At 41.4% G+C, this 21,702-nt stretch overlaps 1 protein-coding gene across 7 annotated transcripts in view; it reads left to right on the top strand.

Annotated features, from left to right (window-relative positions):
- PLCB4 (phospholipase C beta 4) overlaps nucleotides 1-21,702 on the top strand; it is a 387,002-nt gene that overhangs the window by 250,287 nt on the left and 115,013 nt on the right. For all 7 annotated transcript variants that reach the window (XR_011472111.1, XM_070419922.1, XM_070419919.1 and 4 more), the window contains one exon: nucleotides 21,445-21,525. Coding sequence is in view for 6 of the 7 variants with exons in the window: in XM_070419922.1 (XP_070276023.1) it covers nucleotides 21,445-21,525 (81 nt within the window). In the remaining variant the exon portion in view is untranslated. The remainder of the gene's footprint in view (nucleotides 1-21,444; nucleotides 21,526-21,702) is intronic.

Here is a 21,702-nt window from a genome sequence, read left to right as displayed (position 1 = left end):
TTCTGTCGTCTTTTGCCCCACTCCCCCAGCAAGAGGTATGTTCCTGTTTTCTTTTCTTTTTTAATCTCTCTCCCAGAGTCCTTTTCCAATTTACCCTTTTCATTTTTCCCGTATGCCACTTTTCAAATATTAAAAACAAAACAACTCTCCCTTTCAAGCCAAAGACAAAAGATGGAAAATTCTAGTCCCTTGTCATGCTGAGCAGTTTGGCTCCTTTTTTACCTCAAATTCTCCCATCCAGATTCCTGAGACCTCCTTCCCTTTTGTATAACTTTGAAGGGCAAAATTTAAAAGAACTGTATCTTTAAGAATGCTGCTGTCCTAGAGAACAGTGATCACTGTAAGAACTTAGTGATGGATGTGGTCTGTATTTGTGCTGCCCGTTACCAGTGTGGCTGTTCAGCACTTGAAATGTGGCTAGTGGGACTGAGGCATTGAGTTCTTCGTTTTGTTTAATTTCAATTGACACTTCCCTGTGCCTGGTGGCTATCTAATTGGACAGCACAGTTCTAGACAATAATCTCAAGCTACTGTACAACCAGATTTGTAAATACTATCCTCCCACTCCCACCCCCACCAAAGAAACAGTTTTCAGTTCACTTAGTTGAACTGAAATTTCAACTACAATTCCATTAGTCATTTCTTAGTGGCAGCTGGACCAGAGATTTTTATGTTTTATAGATGATTCACTTGGGCCATCACTGGCCCCACCGTCCCCACATCATAGATCCCATCTTGGGCCACCCGTTTTTCTCACCCATGGGACTTTAATGCATCTGAGCAAGCTGCCCAGATGGAGTACCTTTTTCTGGTAGAGACTTGACTTTTAGCTCCTCCCACCCACCACCCCCCTCTCCAACATGGACATAAATGGGCCAGTCGATGCATACAACTGCCACCAGGAAAACAGCAACAGTTATGGCAGTTGTCAAAGACAGGATCAAAGTGCAGGATCAGTACACACCTAAAGCCAGGCTAGTGGACAGGCCGAATTTCCAAGGTGGTTTTGAAATCTCAGAGCAGTTTGGCTCCATGTGGTGAAGCTCCAAAAGGCCCCAGCAGCCTACACACCCCGGCTGCTCATCAGTGAAGCAAGGAATTCTCAAACATAATCTGCAAAAGACGAAAAACACAACCCTCAGAGAAAGTATTTTGACTTAAAGATGTATTTAACTCTGCAGTGAGGACAGCAGCATGATGATCGAGTTAGTTCTAAGCGCGTTGGAGGAACAGAGTTTGAATATAGTCAGGAAAGGAGAGCAAACAAGTATTATGAACTGGATCCCAAACTGGTCATTGCTCTAAGGGGCCAGCAAGTTGTAACCTCTGGGGTTATCTCTTCTACCAGATGCAAATCCCATGCATCACTATAGAACAAAAAATGCTGCCACTTATCTACCTGACTTCAAAGAAGCTGGGCCAAACAATGGTAAATAGTAAGCCAAATAGGTGTATTATCATAGGAAGAAGTCATTCTTGGGCTGGTCTCTAGATAGTACTCTTGTATGACCTTGAAAGAATATACAGCCAGCTGCCTGTCTTGTTCCCAAGTTTTGGGTAACTTAAACTGAATTGTATTGACAGGGTCAGGATATTGGGCTCAAAGAGTAGAAAGTGGAGTTGTAGCACATTACTTGTATTTACAGAGAAAGATACTTACATAGTCATCATAATGGTAATAATCATGATGATAATGTTTGTCTTTCAACTTTTAGAATCAACCTAAAAGTTGGCAAAGCATTTAATTGTTGTTGTCAAAAGAGAATAAAGAAGTTATTAATTTTGTGTAAAGTAAGGGTGCAGACAGATGTTGGACAATATGAGGGATTAGAGACTGGAGGAAAAAGCAGAGGGTTGATTTTCTCAGTGGGAGGTAATGTTGATACAGTTGATGGTGCATGAAATAGAGGCTTTTGTTTATTATTCAGACAGAAAAATTGCCAATTACAAAACCAACAAGGGAATGCCAGAGAAGAAGTACATTGACGGATGCACTATGTGCATCCTCTTCCTGAAAGAATGGTGTTTATCGTCATGTTTTCTGTAGTAATGAACAAACATTTTGCATGTAATAGAAATCAAGGGAGATTTCCCAGCCAGTGTGGCTCACTTGGTTGAGCATTATCTAATACACCAAGAGGTTGCTGGTTTGATTCCTGGTCAGGGCACATGCTTGGGTTTCAGGCTTGATCCCCAGTAGGAATTGTGCAGGAGGCAGCCAATTGATGTTTCTCATTTATGTTTCTCTCTCTCCCTCTCCCTTCCCCTCTCTTTCTTAAAAAAAATCCATAAAAACATATTTTACAAAAAGAAATCACATAAGATTTAGTTTAAAATGAGCAAAAAGGGAATTGAAAAACATACTAAATTACCAAAAGGATGAACAATGGATGCATGTTCCTCCTTTCTCAGTCCTCCTCTCCCAGGGCCACTGTTGGCATGCTGGTTGTAGTGGGCATTGTGTGTGGGTGCATGATAAGAACAGAACTCTGTGTAGGCAGACGCCTCATCATATAGAGCAGCAGTTCTCAAAGTGTGCTCCCCAAGCCAGCATCACTTGGAACTTTATTAGAAATGCAAATTCTCAGAGATGGATCAGAAGCTCTGCAGCTGGGCCCAGCAATATGTTGAATAAGCCCTTCAAAGAACTCCTGTGCACACTCAAGTGTGAGAATCAGTGGTGTAGAACCAGAACAAGGAGTTTGGATCTTTCTGATTTTTATGGGAAGCGACTTCCCAACCGGGACTGACATGATCTAATTTACATCTGGAGGCAGTTGTGTTGGTAGCTATGTGGAGAACCGTTTCTGGGGTTGTGGGCCAAGTGCATGCAGAAGTGAGAATGTGGTTGGAGACACCAGAAAGTTAAAGAAGGTGAGCTGGAGTCATATTCCTTCCTCTTACTGACTCTAGCTCCATAGACAACTTTCTTGACATCTCAGTGCTAGAAAAGAGCAGATGTTACAGTGGGTGGGTATGAGAGTATTTTTTCACCTAAGGATTATCTGATTTCTCATTCATTTGCCTTTGGTTACCTTTCTTATCATCATAGCCATGTGACTCTTCCTCACTCAATATGAAAAGCTGTGACTAGGCACCTGGGTACTTAATCAGTTGGTCTGAATGCTGAAACAATCCAAAGTTGCAAGAGGTAGCATCAACCAGGGTTTAACAAAAACACTCAGGCCAGCCTTTAAACCAACAGTACTGACAATGTTATCAATACTCTCAAACCCCGAAAGCCTAGAGTTCATTGTCATCCAAGAATTAGGCAGTTAAAGAATGGTCTGTATCATTTTTAAAGTTCCAGAAAGTAAGTTGATTTGAAACTAAAAGACTTTGTTTGCAGCCTTGACCCTGACATTTGCAAATTATGATCTTGAGCTAGTCCTTTCACCTGTCTGAGAGAGCGTCCTTCTCACCTCAAATAGGGACAATATGTCTGTGCCAGAGGCTCCCAGTAGGAGTGTATGAGGCACCCAGTGAGGATACCTCTTCAGAGCAAATATTTCATCACAGTTGAGACCATGTCTGTTCTGTAAAATGTTCAGTCAATATCTCACCACTTTTGAAAACCTATTATCAGTCAACTCTTAGCACTAATAATCATAATCCTAAAGATTCTGCCAGTAAAAGGCTTTTAATTTCTCCCAATTTTCATCCCATGCCTTAACTCAGAGTGAGGGGCAGATTAATAGATGTCCAGGATAACCTGGGTTCTTGCTACAGAGCTTCCTAGAGCACATTTTCTCCTTTACTCCTTAGAAGAGTGATTTCAAATCAGCCCCTCCATCACCATCAGCCCCTCTGAGGGTGAGCTGGAGAAAGAAGAGCCTCTGCCCTTGATGCAAAGAAAGCTGTGCCTTGATTGGAGAAGTGGAAACATGTGTTAGATGATACATGCACCATAGGGTGCTAAGTAGAGTAGATTCATCTTGGAGCTGAATTCAGCCTTCTGCATGGCTATACAACTCCTAGAAAGGGAATTTATGGACATCCTCATGTCTCAGAAGTTTCTGCTTTACTCACATAAGGGAAGCTCTGAAAAGATTTCTTTCTGTATCTGTTGATTCTCAGTTGCCTTTAGCTTCAAATAATTCATATGCCAAAGTGGCATACTTTGGGTGGTATAGTCTAATCCCCTTCAGTGGTTCAAGACAGAAACCATTTATGTGAGTCAGCAATATGGGCTGGACTCAGCTGGGCTCAAGTGTTTGCTGGGCTGACTGGAGGCTGAGTTAGGATAGCCTTAGCAGGATGGTCTCATCTCCACCCCACCTTGTCTGTCATCCTCTGAAAGCAGGCTGGGTTTATTCTCTTCGGTAAGCCCAAGCTACTGCTGCATTTTGTAGGCCAAAGCAGGTCACAAAGCCAACCAGGCTCAAGGAGTAGAGGCATGTACTCCACTTCTTGGTGGGAGGAGCTGCAAAGTCACATTGCAAGGGTTATAGGTACAGAAGGGATGGAGGATTGTGGCCCTCTTTGCAATCAATCACAGTTGTCTTAGGCTCTTTTTATGTCATTGATCATCTCATGTTGAAAAGGCTTAGAACAAGGGTCAATATACTTTTTTGTAAAAGACCAATCTTTGTGAGCTACATAGTCTCTTTCACTTAACTTTATCTCTGTAGCACAAAAGGAGCCACAGAACATAGACAATCCATAAATGAATGAAGGGGCTGTATTCTAGTAAAAATTTCAAAAACGGGTGCCAATTGGATTTGACCTACAGGCCATAGTTTGCACACATCTACCTTAAAAGACAAATAATGTTACACAAAAATGAATAACAAATTAGTTTTGATGGTGATGATGATACTTTCAGATTCAGGTAATTACTTCCAGTTCATTATTTTCTCTTACAAATGTATGATTGTATATTTAGTTTAGTCATCCTCCTTTTTTCCCCTTTCTTTAAAATTGTATCAGCTTTTGCTGCATAAGCCATCACTCTTGTCTTTCTTTTCTTTTCTAAGATGCTCCACTTCAATGTGTCTCTGCTTATCTTCTCATTTTGATGTTTTTGCCCTCTGTGAAGTTTCTTTGAGTTTGTTTTCCTCATTTCTTCACAAGGGTAGAAGATAACTCTATTCCTTGGAGGAATCGAAGCATTTCACCCATGAAATAGTGTCTGAGTCAGTCTTATAGAAAACTCTAATACTTGAGACTGATGCTATTCAAGGGCACAGGAAGGACTGCTTATTCATGATGAGACGTGAGGTGCATCCACTAGGCCACTAGAGAAGGAAATCTGGGGTGGCTTTAGGTTCCAAAGAAGCTTGAGGGAACAAAACAATACAACACAAAGCAGAAATAAGGTGTGTATATATATAATGAGTCAATAAAACAAATTAAAATATAAGGAACTAGCTAAGGAGCAATGTAAATCTCTGAAATATTACTGTGCTATGCTAAAGAATTGAGTTAGAATTCAATGGCTAACATGACAGTGCTGGTTCCCTATGGCTTCTTTTCAACCTGAAGAGTAAATAGGAAAATGCTCAACATTAACTCCTTCAAGCCATGTCTGTGGCTGCGGGTGCACAGGAGCACAGTGGTTGGGGCATCCTTTTACTTAGGGTTGCTGGAGTGCAGCCTGGCCGATCTCAGGCTCATGGTGAAGAGACCCAAAGGACATCCTGGCTTCGTCTGTCTACGCATTTTCTTTGGGAATGTACTCTGCTGATGCATGTGATCTAGCTAGTAAATTAATAGAATTCATTCAAGTGTGAAAAAATGAGCAGTCCAATGCTATATGCAGCATATTTTAAAGTGAATCACTTTTGCAGTCCCTTCTGGAGTAATAAAATTGCATTTCTTTAACCTCAACCTCATGGGAGTGAATTCCCTCTTCCTAAAAATTATGAGGAAATATTTTTTGTTGTTACTTGTTTGGGTTGTTTTTTGAGAGGGTGCTTTGTAGCGCTTACAATAGAAATATCTGCCACTATGAGCACGACTAGGCGCTGTGCAAATGGTTACTGTGCAAATGCCATACAAATATTGTTTCTTTAAAGCCTCATATGAACTCTATTGTTAGGTACATCTTCTTAGCCTTATTTTTCAGATTGCAAAATCAGGACTTAAAATGGTTGAATCCGTGGCTGGTCACAGGCTAAGCAGAAAGATTCGTACTAGGCGGTCTGCAGTGGTTCTCAGTGTGGTCCCAACCAGCAGCATCAGCAGCACTTGAGACCTTGTTAGACATGCAGTTATCAGGCCCCGCCCCAGCCCCACTGAAGGGAAACTCTGGCGGTGGGCTCCAGCAGTCCCTGTGTTTAGGGCCTCTGTGTGATTCTGATGATACAGCTTGAGAACCATTAGGCATAGAGCAAGGTAAGGAGTTTTAGGATTCCTGAGAAGGAAAAATAACAAAATCCATTTCAAGTTTTTAAATCTCCCCCAAACAGGCAATACAGATAACAGGGGGAAAGAACTGATCAATAAGAGACTTTTCTTTTTCCAGAGGAGTCAAACATACTAGATTTTAAAGAGATCTTTACTTATTCTTAATGTGCCAGGCACCGTGCTAAACACTTAACATCAATAATCCCTTTAAATCCTCAGGTGATTGCAAGGATTAAATGAGATAATTTCCACATTATACAGATGAGGAAAGAGAAGTTTAAATCAGTTAAGGAATTGCCAACTCTCCAAGATATAGTAATCAGTGGAGCCAGATTCCAGAACTGATGTAGTGATAAAGAGAACATACATGACGAATCACAGCTATTATGTGATTATGACTCAGAATGGCTACCATGTCCAAATGATGGCGTTCAGGTCACAGGACCCCAAAATATGGTACGTTGGCATATTGCATATTATAAGCTGAAGGTGACTAAGAAAACAGCAAAAGCAGGAAGGTCATGCTGACCTTCCCCCTGCCCTTCTTCCCTGAAACAGGTCATAAAACCCTCATTTGAGAGATGCCCTCCCATACCTAGAGGAAAAAGCATCCTTCGCTCTGAAGACAAAAGCACCCATGAAGAATCTGAACAAATAGTTCTTGCAGTCTCCCTTAGTTTGCCGCACTTACCTCATACTCCTTGCCCTGTCATATTTCTTCACTGTCCACTCTTCATCAAATGTTGCATAAAATACTCAGGTCTGTTTCTTTCCTTAGGAGGGCTTCTGTGTTAAGAAAAACTTTTAATAAGTTTGTTTTGTTTTGTTTTGTTTTTTGCTAATCTGTGTTTGTCGGTTTAATTTTTAGACCCAACCAGGGACCCTAAGAGGGTCAAGGAAAAAATTTTCCTCCCCTACACAAAGAAACTTTTTTTTGAAAATATATAGGATGTGGAAAATATACCTATATATAATTTTAATATTTTTTCTAGAGTTTAGTAATGGAAGCAAGAGCTGTTTAAAGACCTGGTTAGATCTTTTAGTCACTCACTTGCTTTATCTGTTTTAGACCATAATTAGTATGCTATTACATTCAGGTGTTCTTAATTTGATTGTCTTAGTGAAATGAGGATGGAAAAAATTTATTTTTCACCTATTTTTCCCATAAGTATCCATAAGCAAATAAGTGTCCCTAAGAACACTAAGACCTCTACTTTTTGATCAATAAAAATCAGCCTTTAAGGATAGAAACATATTAACCAGTATTTTTTTAGTCTCTATTTTTAAAAGAATAAGTAAAATGTACTATGTGAAAGGAACATAATATTCTTTCAGTCAATGGAAAAACATATAAAATATTCTCAGCAGCGAAGCCTGTTTTTTTAATGCTTAATATTGATTCTGATAAATTAATAAGAAGCACATGGTTTTTGAACCGCTTGCTCCGAACACCATAAATAGTAAGAAATTGCTCTGAAATGGTGCCTTGTCCAAAACATGGAATGAGGTGCATGGCCTGAGCCAGTATAGTTGCCAAGGTATCGAGGATGACATACTCTTTCTACTAGAGCGTTGCCCTAAGGACTGTCTTGCAGGCATCTCCACTGCTCTTCTGCTGTGGGGTTTTTTTCTCTCTCAAGTACCTAAAAGGGCGAGTGGTTCTCTAAACTTTGGGAGATATAAAAAGGAGCCTCATTTTTTCTCACCAAAGTCAAGTTGCCAGGATATTGTTTGCAAATAAAGAAAGGGGTTTTGTGCTAAGTGGTATTTAGAGTAAAATCTATTCCAGAGAGCTCTTACTGGAAGAGTTTGAAATACACATAGTTGGTTAAGGGCACGGGTTTGGGGTTAAGCCAAAATTGGTTTAGTTTTGTCTTTGCTACTCAAGAGATGGAATCATGAACCAGTCTTAAATGAAACACAAGGCAAAACCTTCTTGTCTGAAAAATTGGAGTGACAATACCTACCTTGCAGGGCCATTGTGGGGGATAAGTGAGGTGGATTTTTTTTTCTGGATTAAACCTTCAGTGGCTTCCTATCTCTTTTCAAGTCCCCCCCCCCCCCCCCCGTCCCCGCCCCTTACAAGTCCCTACGTGACCTTTCACTTCACTTCCCTATGAGTGTTCCCTGAAAATACCGGACACACTCCAACCTCAGAGCCTTTGCACTTGCAGTTCCTCCCTGGACTGCTTTCCCCCACATACCCTCAGTTCTCATGGTTCATTGCCTCAGCTCATCCTGTTCTGCTCAAAGTCACTTCATCCAAGAGGCCTTCATGATAATCTCACCTAAAAAAACCTGTGTGTACACATATCCACCAACATATTCTCCTTACCTTTTTAGATGTTCATATTCACATTGATCAATTTATGATGTATTACTTGTTTTCTGTTCCTTGTCAAAATCCGTTTCTAGAATATAAGACATGAGAGTCAAGACTTTGTTTTTATTTGCTGCTATATCCCTAGCAAGATATTCATTTATCTCTCAATAGGTACAGTGATCTAGCAAGTCCTTGGTTATATATCTTGGACTCAAATTTATTGTTATTTAAATGGTCCCTAATCTCTAAGGAATTTGAAGAGTACTGAGGAACTGGACCTGGAGGTCCTTTTTGGTGATCTGGAGAAGGGTTAGCAGCCATGGAGGTGTGGCACTTAAATCTTCCAAGAGAAACCTGCCAGTAGAGTATGGTTAGTGGACTGCCTCCAGCCACAGCTTCTTCAGCACCTGGAAAGTGAGCACCATGTCAGAGCTATTGGAGCTGATCCTTCCCTGCCCCACATGAGGCTCCTCTGGTCAACAGGCCTTGCTCTGGGGCACCCATCTCTACCTGGTGGAGATGTACTGCAGCCTGAGACCCTTCCTACCCGATCCTGCTTCTTCCCTGCTCTCCTTTCACAGGTTTTAGTCCTGCCTGATGCTTTGATGGCTCTCCTTCCTCCTCCTGCTTTCTCTCCCCTTTCTCTTTCCAGGCATGTCCCCTGATGAATCTCTTGCACTTCCAAGTCTGTCTCAATGTCTGATCCGCACCACTCCATCCCAGCCCCTTGTAGGGTGGTCACATGCTAAGTCTTTGGGACTGCAGTTTTCTGAGGCCAACCCTGCACTCACTGCAAAATTTTCTAGAAGGCAGCAGTGGTTCTCGTATTTTGCTCTACTTTGCTTAGACACAATAAAAAGGGATAGAGCCAAAATTGGCCCCAAGAGCCAGTGGGAATGGTATATATCTTTGAGGTCTAAATGTAAGCTATATAAGAAGACAAAGTAGGAAGGGAATGACATATCACACAGCTAGTGTGAAGAAAAGCATTTTTAAATGCTGAATTACTTAAGTGGAAATGCATATATCCAAGGAAAAGTCCATGGAAGTCATTGTGATTCCTTTCTTTTTAGCAACTCTATTCAACATGGTCTGTCATCTCCATGTAGCAATAGGTTAAAACATTCTTTTCTTGACCTGCCTCTTCAATTACTGTATGTCTTCTGTGTCACCATATGTCTAATCACATGCTCAGTGCAATTTAATATTCTGGAATGAATTGTGCTTCTATGAGAAGTGCTTTACTGGCAAGAAGGACTTACCAGCTTTACCATGTTTCGAACACATTTGCAAAGCACATCTCCTGTTGTCCTTAGAATTTGGAGGGGAGGGGATGTTAAAGAAAATGCTATTTATGACACTTGTTTAAAAATGGTAAGGCTGGATCTAGGAGACTGCTACAGTGGGGTTTTGCAGAAGGGGAGAGAAGTTGAGCTCAACTCGGAATACAACCAGGAAAGGGGACTTATAGCTAAGGAGTGATGGTGGTCAATGGATGGAAAATTACTAAGAGGACACATCAAGGTTAAGGGGAGATTTTGGCTAAACCAGCCTAACAGTTTTTTGCTGATGGCAGATTAAATCCCACCTGGGAGATGGTGAAGGTTGAAGAACCCGATCAGATATCAGGGGTGATCAGATATTGAGGATGGGGGATTCTGGCTAAAACAACTTTGCAGGATTCTTGCTATTATTGGGCATTGATTGCAAAGACAGACACTGAACCTCAAAAGTTGAGGCCTAATTGGGAAGAATATTCGGAAAAGCCTGATTCAAGTTTGCGCAAGCAGAGAATTGTTGGGGTGGTGTGGGAAGGAAAGGGGAAGGAGGTGACATATATTTTTAATATTTGTTACAAAGACATTTCTTTTTCTCCCTGGCTCTGAGTACACTAATCTTCTTTAATTTTCCCTCATTTTAGTTGCTAAGGCAACTCTTTTCACTAACATGAGTTTTCCTGTCCAAGAAAGTTACTTTGAGTGACCACAAACTCCTAATGGCATGTTTTGTTGACTGTGTTCTTCTTTCTTCAAGATGAGAGGTAGTTGCCAAATATCTTAGGAATAATTTCTTCAAGTGTTTATGGCAAGTATGAGGGAGCCTGTCCCAAAGTTCTGCTACAACACAGGAGTCCGCTCAGAATCTGAGCAGCTAGGGCTGGCCTCAGAATGTCCTGATGGGAGAGGGACAAAGAGACAGCCACTGAGTTTGGCATCTCACACTGGCAGACTTTAAAAGTTAAGTCCCAATGATTTAAGGTCTTTATCTGGAAGTAAAAGAGAAAGTGGGAATTCATAACTATTGATGACCATAAAGTAAGCCATTGGAAGCATAAAGTTTGACTCTCTCAGGTGGCTCGTCCTCGCACTTCCTTCCTCCCCCAAATCCAAAGCCTCGTTGAGCAGACCACATTCCCACACAGCCAAGGATGTGTCAGAGAAGTTGTTAATAAGAAGCACCATCAGGCCCACTTTCAGTTGCTTTTAAAATAAAGCCTGAAAAATCAGGAAAGCTGATGTGCTTTTCTCTTGTTGCTGCTTTTCAGTAGCCTCTTCCAAGCCAGGCCTCTTGGAAAGTTAATATTCTGTATTTCTGAGCTGAGAATAGAATGAAATGAGTGGATTTAAACTTTCCACTTGATACCAGAATAAGGGTTCACTGTATCTCACAGTCATGGCTGAAATGAGAGCTTTAAATGCTCCTGGTTGGTGATTGAGAGCAGACATTGTCATTTCTGTTTCTCTGGCATTTAGAACTCAAGATGAGCAGTGGGCCTAGCACCTGTAAAACTTGTGGAATGACTCACTTGATTGTCCCCTCACCCTCAGAGAGCGATCTGCCATGTCAGGGAGGTTCAGGGAAGAGCAGCCAACTCAGAGATTACCTCCTCGGGTCACTGCTGCCTGCCATGCCCAGGCTCACCATGCCCATGAAGAAGGAAGAGGCTAAGCTGTTCTGATGGCTCCCTGGTGCCTGATGTACAGACTGAGGCCAGCCTGGGCAGAGAAGAATAGGCACAACCAGACCTCCCCAAACTTTCAGCGAGTCTAATGCAACAGTAATTTATAATCTATGGGTCTCCCTTATGCATAGACTCTCCAATTTGCATTCTGGATCAGAAGTAATCAGTGTACAGTGGCACCAATGCTCATCACAAACATCCATGTACCAGCAATGTTCTTTCTGCTGCAGTGTCCATGTGGCTCTGCCGCTTATTATGTGTCCTCTTGGGTGACTCAGTCACCTCAGTTAGGGTCAGTTTCCTCATCTGTAAGGTAGGGATGGTGGTATTTTTCTCATTTGTTTCTGGGGTGATTAATCATGATCAATACTAGCAACATTGGTCATAATTACTATTACTGTGTTATTATATTAATAAGTAATAGTTTCTTGGGTTCATATTATGCATCAAGCACTCTCATGCCCAGAGGTAACCTGTGAGATAGGTATTATTCTTGATGTTGTTATTCCTGCTTTTGGAATGAAGAAATAAGCTCAAATAAGCTGGTAAGTAACCAGTCACATCTGGATCAGGTCTGCCTGACCCTGAAACTATTGGAGAACACCCAATAGTTTCTGGGGTTTATGAAATGGTTTTTGTGCTTATTTATAAGTGTTTCTTCCACAGGGAGCTGTAATGCAGAAATACGTATTATTAGATAAAATAAATAGCACAAGGATATAGGCTGACAGGAGAAAAAAATATGAAAGCACATCAAATTACGGGCAAGATGGACAGGCAGCCCCTCTGTGGGTAGCAAGAATGTCCCATAAGTGGAAATAAATGAGCTGCAGATTGGCCACTTGTGATCCTAGTAGCAAAGCAGTGTAGGCACGAGAAACAGTTTTGGGACTTGCAGTGTCTGTTAGGTTGCAAGGAAAGCGACAGATCAGGAAAAACACTTTTTCTTAGCCCTAAGATCTGAGAAAAAATTCTGACACAGTGTATGAGGTAGTGAAAAACACCACTCCTAACAACCCAGTAACTAAGACAGCCTGCGCATTGGAGGGAATCCTCCAGAAATGTGGCAATTAGAGCTAAAACATCCCGAAGCCCTTCTAATCCTAGTGATGGTTACTGGCATCCAGTGACAAGAACAGCAAAGCCTCCTTCAGACGTGACGGCCAAGCAGCTCCTGGGCCCACTGCCTCACAATGTCACTGTGTCATTTATGGTCTCAGAGCAGATGTGATTCAAATGGGCGCTTCAGTGTAGAGAACAATCCCAGCTCTGCCCCGTCAGCTACACAGTACTGGGTGAGGCCTTCATTTCCATGCCTCGATGGCCTTCTCTGTGAAATGGGAAGAATAATAGTACCCAGCTCACAGGGGTGTTGGGAGGTTGGTAAGTTAATGTGTACAGAGTGCTCAGAGCCCTGCCTGGCACTTGGTAGACACTGTGCCCATTGGCTGGTAACAGCTGTGGTTCAGAAGCAGACCTTTGGCGTTGCTCTTCGGGAAGCTAGATCTAGAACTAGAATCCCTTGTGGGTTCTGGTTGAGCATTATACGGCGGCAAGGGTGTATATTAAATTGGGTTTACAGCTTTACCCAATAGGGACCTCTGTTCAAAGAATCAAAGGCAAAGGAAAGGGATGCAAAAGTTGCAAATGCTTCTGTGTTGTGTGACAAGTTTCTTCACAAGGTAAATAGCGAATAACGAGGGTCCAGGGTTCCAAGGTCATGGTCACGGCCATGGCCAGTGCCCTTCTGCTCCTCTTCAGAAGGACAGCTGAGAAGCCCTGTGTCAGTCATCTCACGGGGGTCTGTAAATAGAAGGGAGATTGACAAATGGAATGAACATTCTGGATCCTCCCAAGGGGAAACCATACCCATGAGGGGAAAAGCAACTTCAGGACCTGCGCCCATCTGTTACAGCAGTCCATAAATCATCCTGACGGCAGAGTGTCATCACCAAGGGCTTTAGTTTTAACTTGAAAAAAATGTTGCTATTCGGACTGGAAAGTTTGTGTGCAGAATCCAAAAGGATTTGCTAAACAGAGTTTAGCCAATTCCTCTGGAATGAAGAGCTGAAATAAATAAATAGGCAACGCGGCACCTCTTGGGCTGTTAGCTTCCAGGATCTGATGGAAGCAGGAGCTCTGGGATCTGCAGGTTAACTCTCTCCCAGACACCACCTGCCTGCCCAGTCCTAGGGCCACACCAAACAAGTCTGGTTTGGTGGGAGTGGTTTATAACGTTACTGAGACTTGATAAAACCCCTGGGGCCTTTTCCTAACTGAGACTTCACTTGTCTCTCTCCAACCTTCACAAGGTCCTTTTCTCTTCCACTCAATTCTTATCAAACCAGGAAATGAGCCCCATGTTTACCCAGAGATGGGGCCTGCCAAAGCAGTGTTCATTTACTGACAATCCCAAAATCCGTTGGTGATAGGCGGAGGGGAACCGGATCTGTCAAGGTTGACAGAGTAGAACAGACACAGGCTTTGGTGTCAGAGAAACCTGTTTGAATCCCAGGTCTGTTCCTTATCAACTATGGCTTTAAAGAATTTACTCTCCTTCAAAAAAATTTTTAATCCCTAAAACTTCCTTGTCCAATACAGTAATGACTAACCACATGTGACTATTAAAGTGAAATGAATGAAAATTAAAAATGTACCCCATCTGTTGCACTAGGCACATTTCAAGTGCATCATCAGCCCCATGGGGCTCTCATAGCTACCATGTTGGGCTGCACCCATCTGGCATAGTTACATCATCCTGAAAAATCTACTGGATGGTGCTGATCTGGTCCAAAATCTTGCAGGGCTGCCATGAGATTTAGTGTTTGTGAAATGCCTGGCACAATAGCCCTCAAATAATAATTGGGATGTTTTCTCGTAACTACTCAACTTCCTCAGCATTATCCTTGTCCCCTGTACTGAGGCCTGTTGTGATAATTTTGATAGCCTGTGAAGTTGGCATCAGTTTTCCTAGTTTAAAATGGGAAAAAGGAAGCTTGGGTAAGGTTCTCCAGCAGATGCCTGGTGGAGGAGGCTGGCATTCGAGCCCAGGAACTATAAACCACAAGGTCTGGACCTGGTGTCCCTTGGAGGGTCCTATTTCTCAGAAAGCAGGAGTGTTGTGATGGACTGTGAAAATCCTCATGCATTTCACTCCCGTCTACATCCTGATCTACTCAGGCAGTCGCAAGCACAAAGGAGCCCCTCAACAGCTAGCGTTTAAACAAAGTGCAGTTAATGCGTTTGCTAGTTAGTCCAAAATCCCTGTCCCTAGATGGTTGTTCGGCTTGGCTATCCCCTATTTGATGATGCTATAGAAAAATACAGTCATTCAAAATGAATGTGGGTGACGGTGGTAGAGAAAGGGTAAGAAATAACCACAAATCAAAAAAATAAAATCAATTACCTATCATCTAGAAACCCCACCCAAACACTTTCCTTGTCTTCTATCAGCGCATTCTGCTTGCCAGGTTCTCTGCCATTCCTTATAACAAGAAACGGGACTCAATTTTATTTAACCAAATGTCTTTTAAAGTTGAAATAAAGGGGGAAAATGTAGTCTGTCATTTTGAAAGGAGTTTGGATCTTTGAAAGATAGATTGTGACGTTGAAGAGTGTTGAAGTAGCCCGTGTTAGGGCAAGTGTCTCAGGAAACCCATAGTGGCCCAGGCCACTCAGCACAGGGATCCTGGAGGCACAAGTACCTTCTAGCTACAGCGATTCCAGCAAAAGTGAGTTTTCTAGTCTCTCTCAAACAAAATTCTCCCCTGACCCCCAACTTGTCTATAGTTTCACCAAAGGAGCACCTGTCCCTTTCATCTCCTTTGTCCCAGTGGCCTGAGGAAAGGTAGGTTGGGCTGGATGCGTGAACTAGATAGACCGTAAGCTCTAAAGTTTGACTGTGATAAATTTTCACTGAGTCATCTGAGAACTGAAATTCTGAGCCCCCTGGAAGAACTTCCTTACCAGAGGGTTCTATTACCACTTGTTCATGGAAAACACAGATTTGCAAAGGAGAAGGAGCCCAGCTCCCTTTTATGCTCTCCCTTGCCCTGCCAAGTCTGGAAGAAGATTTCCAGACAAGGGGACTTACTGCCTCAGCATGGTCACTGGGCCACAGCCCAAGTTGTGGTCAATAGGTATCTGTGTGAAATTTAAAACTGCTGTTAGGTAAAGAAAAACACACAAAAAGAATAGAGACTCTGTGTCTTTACTCACCAGAGAGTCAGGTCCTTCGGTTTGTTAGTGGGGGTGGAGGGAAACCTAAACAGGTTGTGTTTCAGCTCCTTGCAGCTGATTGGCACATACCCTCAGATTTGCTCTCTGATTTTCATGGGTAGTTTGAACACATTTGGTCTAAGAATCTTCCAGTCACAGTTGAAAAGCTCATGGTGGGCTTTGTTGGAAATCTTGCACTTAGAATTGCTCAGAACTTCTTAGAGGTCTCACTGGGGAATTTCTATTCTGGCAATTGCCCCTCCTAACATCTGATATGTTTTCTCTATGAACTATATGGGCACCTGGTAATAGTATCTTTTCCCTTTTTGCTTTTGTTGCTAGAAAACCTAGAGCTGAATTGGCATCCCATTTCCACTGTGTGGGGCCTTATGACAAGCATTTCTGAAAGCTTCTTTTACCCTTTCCTTACTTTGCTATTTTGCCTTATTTTTCATCTCCTTGCCCAGAGTTCTTATCCCATGTCAAAAATTACTTGTTTGTAATGTATTCAAACAGTGTTCCTGGTCCAGTGGGGATTCCCAGGAGGTGCTTCAGAGCCATACCCCACCTCTAAGATGAACTTGTATGAATTTGAAACTGGTGCACCTTCCTCCCAGAAGAGAACCTCAACAAATTGTTTTTGTATTTGTGTATCTGTGCTTGCCAGCCTTCCAAGGACTGACCCTGATGGGTTCTGGGCCTGGGACAACCCCATGGACTTGAGTAACTTCTTGCTTATGTTTCACATACTGGCCTGTTATGAATTTTTTTTAAAAAAAATAACTTCATTTCTCAGTGCATGAATTTAGTTTCAGTGTGCCTTTGACAGGCTAGGTGCTTAGAACACAAATGTGTACCAGAAAGTTTCAAGGACTGTGCCCCTTAAGGAGGTTATACTCTGGAGTGTGAGTCAAGTGATACATCAGTAAACAAAGAAATAAAATAATTAAAGACTGTTCAGTACAAGGAAGGATATAATCAGGATACTATAATAGTGAATAAGATGAGAGACCTATTAAGGAGGTCAAAGAAAGCTCTTTTGAGGGGGGATACTTGAGGCAAGACCAATAAGGTGAAGAGGAGCCAGCTAATGCTAACGACACTGGGAAGAGACTTCTGGACTAGCAGAACTGCAAGTGCAAAAGCCTTGAGGCTAGAAAGAACTTGGGAAGTTCAAGAAGAAGGGCTCTGGTGATTGTAGTGAACAAAGATCAGAAAGCAGAATGAGATAAGGTCTCTAGCAGCTATATCATAAAGGACCTTTCAGGCCATGGAAAGGAGTTGGGGTTTTATCTAAATATGAGGGGAATTATTTGCATGGTTTTAATGAACTGACTAAAAGCTTAAAGAATCAATCTGGCTGCTGTGGAAAGAGTATACGTAGTAAGATCAATACATGGGAGAGAGAATGATAGTTTGCACCAAGGTGGTAGTGATGGTAGAGATGGAATAAAATGCATATGAAAACTACTGTGGGAGTAGACTTGTTACTGGAAGTGTAAAGGAGGGATGAAGGAAGTCAAGGATGACTTAGTTTCAATAAATGGGTAGATACTAGTGATATGTATTAAGCTAAGAAAGTCTTGTGATAGAGAGGCTTGGAGAGAGAGAGAGAGAGGAATAAATAATTCAGTTATGAACATATTAATTTTGAAACATCTGGGTAGAGATGTCATATAGAGAGTTAGCTGTCTGAATTTTGAACTTGGAGAGGACTTGGTTTCTATTATAAATTTGGGAGTCATCAACAAATCCCATGAGGTCAAATGAAAGTAGAAGCACAGTAGAAATGAGAATTCCCAGAACCAAATCCTAGGGAACATATAGCAGTTGGGTAGAGAAGGAAAGGAGATTAAAGGAGTGGAACACAATCAGGATGACAAGATTGGAGTGTTTCAAGAAGAAGGGAATAGTCAACCGCTTAGAGATGAAATGAGGTAAGAAAAGTGTGTATTGCATTTGGCTTTGAGAAAGTCATGATGAACTTGGCCAGAGAAGTTTTACAGGAAATGGAAGACAGATAGAATTGGTCAAAGATGGTATAGAAGAGAGGTAATGGAAACAGGGGATATAGACACATTTTTTCAAGATCTTATGCCCTAACATGGATTGGAGACATGAGGTAGTAAATGAAGGATGAAGTGGGAACAGCTAGAACATATTTGTGTGCTGTCAGAAATTATCTAATAGAAAAAAAATGATGTGTGTTGGGTGGTGATAAAGGACTGACATTTTTTTGTGGGTGAAAGAGGATGGAACCTGGAAGAGGATTGAACCTGGAGCAGAAGTGGAAGGATTAACTTTTGTTGTCAGAAAGCATGCTTCATTAGGAAGGAAGAAGGAGAAAAGTTCTCATTTGATGGGTTTCCTTTACTCAGTAAACCATAGTAATTAGCTGCAGTGAATTAGTCCTTTCAAAGAGTGAGGAACCTTTTCAGAAAGAGTTAAAAGTAGAAAGTCATTGTTGACTATCCATTTGAAGCTTGTAATATTGAATTTCTTTTCCAAATTATTATTTTATTTTTCATTATAGCTGACATTCAAAATTATATTATTTTCAGGTGTACAGCACAGTGCTTAGGCATTTATATAACTTACGAAGTAATCTCCCTGGTAAATCTAGTACTCCCTTGACACCATACATAGTCATTACAATATTATTGACTATATTCCCTATGCTGTAATCTTGAATTTAAGCTAAATCCAGACAATCCAGGTTTTTTTTATTTTCTTTATCACGTTCAGTGATAAAATATGGATAGGATAGACTCTTAGTTTTTTGGCCAAGAAAACAGAAAATGAAGCAGAAGAGTTGAGGGTATTTGTGAGGAAGTGATTGTACTATTGGATCATGGAAATAAACTAGACAGAGACAGAAGTAAAAAGAGAGTTCTGATGATAAGTAAGAGATTGGCAGGGTTAATGAATAGGAAGTATCAAAGAAGTCAGATAATGGAGAATGAGGACTGTCAAGCGACGGGCTGGAAGGATCATATGATATGGTCTAAGAGTGGGATGTTGGTAATCAAAATTACAAGGTGGTGTTGATATGCTCTGTGGGTATTGAGTTACTGAAAGAGGAAGAAAGGAAAAAGATCATTATTCATTATTTCAGTTAAATAATGGCCAAGAAACTGAAAGTTCTACCTCAAAATAAGTTGGGAACCCATTCTTGTTCATTGTATATATTTCATGGATCATCTCAAGTCGTATTTGGAATTGGATAGGGTACACATAAATTAATAATGATGGTAGCTGATACATTGTGATCTTACTTTGTAAATACCAATTCAGGACATACTTTCAAACATTGGGCACTGTTAGAATAGTGCATGGGAAGTATCCTAAAATGTGTTAATTCTCATAGTTCAATCAGTTGATAGTTCTCATTTCTTAACCAGCAATGATATAAGACTCCCTATGGCCTTTTGGGTTAATATTAATAGCTTTTACATGGTGGTCAGAACCCTCCTGGTCTAGTATTTATGTGCCCAGACTCATCCCCTGACACTCCCTTGATATGTTCTAAAAACACCAACTCCTTAGAAGTCCTCAGTGTCAGGACAAGTCTGCATGTCTTTACAAAGGCTGCTCCCTCAGCATGGCCTCCTGCTTCACCTAGACTACCTGTATTCATTCTCTATGACCCACCTAAAGGGTCGACTTCCGGGTCAAGCCTTGCCTAAGAAATTGAGCCATCCAAAAGAGCTACTGTGTGGATCAAAAAACATCACATATTGGCAATTTCATACTGTTAGTAATTTGCTATCCCTTACTAAATTGTAACTGTGTATTAAGTACATTTACCATCTCATTGAATTCCCATAACAAGCCTGAAAGGCAGGTGTAAATACTTCCATTTATTGGACAAGGATTCTGAGATTTAGAAAGGGTCTTTCTAGAAGAAAGTAAATGAAATAAATGTCAGAAATGGGCTTGGATTCCAAAGACCAAGGGCATACTATGCCTCTTCCTTTATCTTATTCATTGCTATGACTGCAGTGCCTAGCTGTGCCTGGTACAGAAATATGTATGATAATTCTTCATCTGTCAGAAAACCACCCAAACAAATGGGAAGACTGGCTTTGTTTATGGCTTACAGAACTTTAAATTTTGTCCCTGTATGATAGCCCATAGCCTTGACATTGGATTTACCTTGAGGCATGTTGCTGCTTCCCTGAAATTTAGAAAGATATGTTTTAACAGGTGAAGCTAAGAGTCTGACTGCCTTTAAAAATCTTAATCCTATAAGTACTCTCTGTTTCAAGACACTGCCTTGATCTGTGTTTGCCAGACAGGTTCCTTATTGCTGGAGTTGTAATAATTTAGGACAAGTTTTTTACTTATTTTTTTTTATTTTTAATATGTTTTTATTGCTTTAGGGAGAGAGAAAAGGAGAAGGAGAGAGAGAAAAACATCAATGATAGAGAGAAACATAGATTGGCTGCCTTCTACATGCCCCCCACTGAGGATAGAGCCTGCAGCCTAGGCATGTGCCCTGACCAGAAATAAAACTGGAGACCTCTCTGTTCATGGGACAACACTCAGCCAACTGAGCCACACCAGCCACGGCAAGGACAAGTTTTTTTAGATTATGAGAAGACTGTGTGGATTTGTTGACACATGGTTGCCAATTTTTGGTGTAATCCAGGCAGAAGTCAAGAGGGAATCTGGGTTCACTACCTGAACACCCCTTTTCTCTCATTGACAAAGAATTTTCCTGTTCTTGAGTACAATGGTGATTTCTTGCTAAAGACCAGGAGTCCTTTGGCAAGTACAACATCGCTGCTCTGGGACCCTTGGATTTGGCTAGCATTCTTTCTTGATTTAAATTTTGATTCTGTAGTATTCACCAGAATTTCTGATGTCAAAGTCCACAGCAGTGGTTTTCAAACATTATTGTGCATCAAAAATCACCTGCAGGACTTGTTGGAACAGATTTCTTAGCCCCACTCCAAAGACTGATTCAGTCCCTCTGAGCTGAAGTCCTAGATTCTACCATTCACTTGAGCTCCCAGGTGATGTTGATGCTGCTGGTCCTAGGACTACCCTGTGAGGAGCTCACAGTGCTTACTGCTTAAGTCCTAATTTACAGGACATCAAATGAGGTTGGATATAACAGCAAAAATCTTGGCAGTTTTCTGAAAAGACATCTGAATACTGAATTGTGTAGACCCAAAAGAAAAAAAAATGACTTTCAAAAAAATTATCTCCTGATTTTTGACATTATATTGGGTACGGCAGTGAGCCTTCTGGTGTGTAGGGGAGCATGGGCTAGAACCTGGGAGTCCTTCCTTCTGGGTGCTCTTCTTCCAAGGCCTTAGAGAAACTTTCTTCTCTGAGACCTTCAGGACATGAGTATATTTTGTTCCTAAAGTTTCTATAGAGCAGGATGCTTCATGAAATGGATCAGTCTGTCATCTCGATACAAATGTGAATGAAACCATTCCATAATATTATAAGAAATGTGGTTAAGATACAAAAGGGCGATTTCTCATTTTCCCTGGTTTAGAAGCTAAAAGACACTTGCATTTTTATTAGATTCAAAATAGTGTCAGTCATGCAGATCAACACCTTTCTTTCCTTTTAACAGGAATCCTTTGTGTTTGAACCCAACTGCCTCTTCAAAGTGGATGAATTTGGCTTCTTTCTGACCTGGAAAAGCGAAGGCAAGGTATGGCCTGGGAACACCAAGTTGTTCTTTCCTGCTGTCTGAGTGAAATCATTTTATTTCTCAATGAGTACACAAGTACGTCTTGAGGGTATGGACCCATGTTTATTTATTCATTCAGGATTTTTAGAATTTGCTTCCAATGCCAGGCATTGGGAATACAGTGACGATCAGGCCATC

The sequence above is a fragment of the Myotis yumanensis genome, unplaced genomic scaffold, assembly GCF_028538775.1.
Source record: "Myotis yumanensis isolate MYYU_CA2020_CCGP unplaced genomic scaffold, mMyoYum1.0.hap1 SCAF_7, whole genome shotgun sequence".
In the NCBI taxonomy this organism is placed as follows: domain Eukaryota; kingdom Metazoa; phylum Chordata; class Mammalia; order Chiroptera; family Vespertilionidae; genus Myotis; species Myotis yumanensis.
This window is presented reverse-complemented; position numbering and strand designations above follow the sequence as displayed.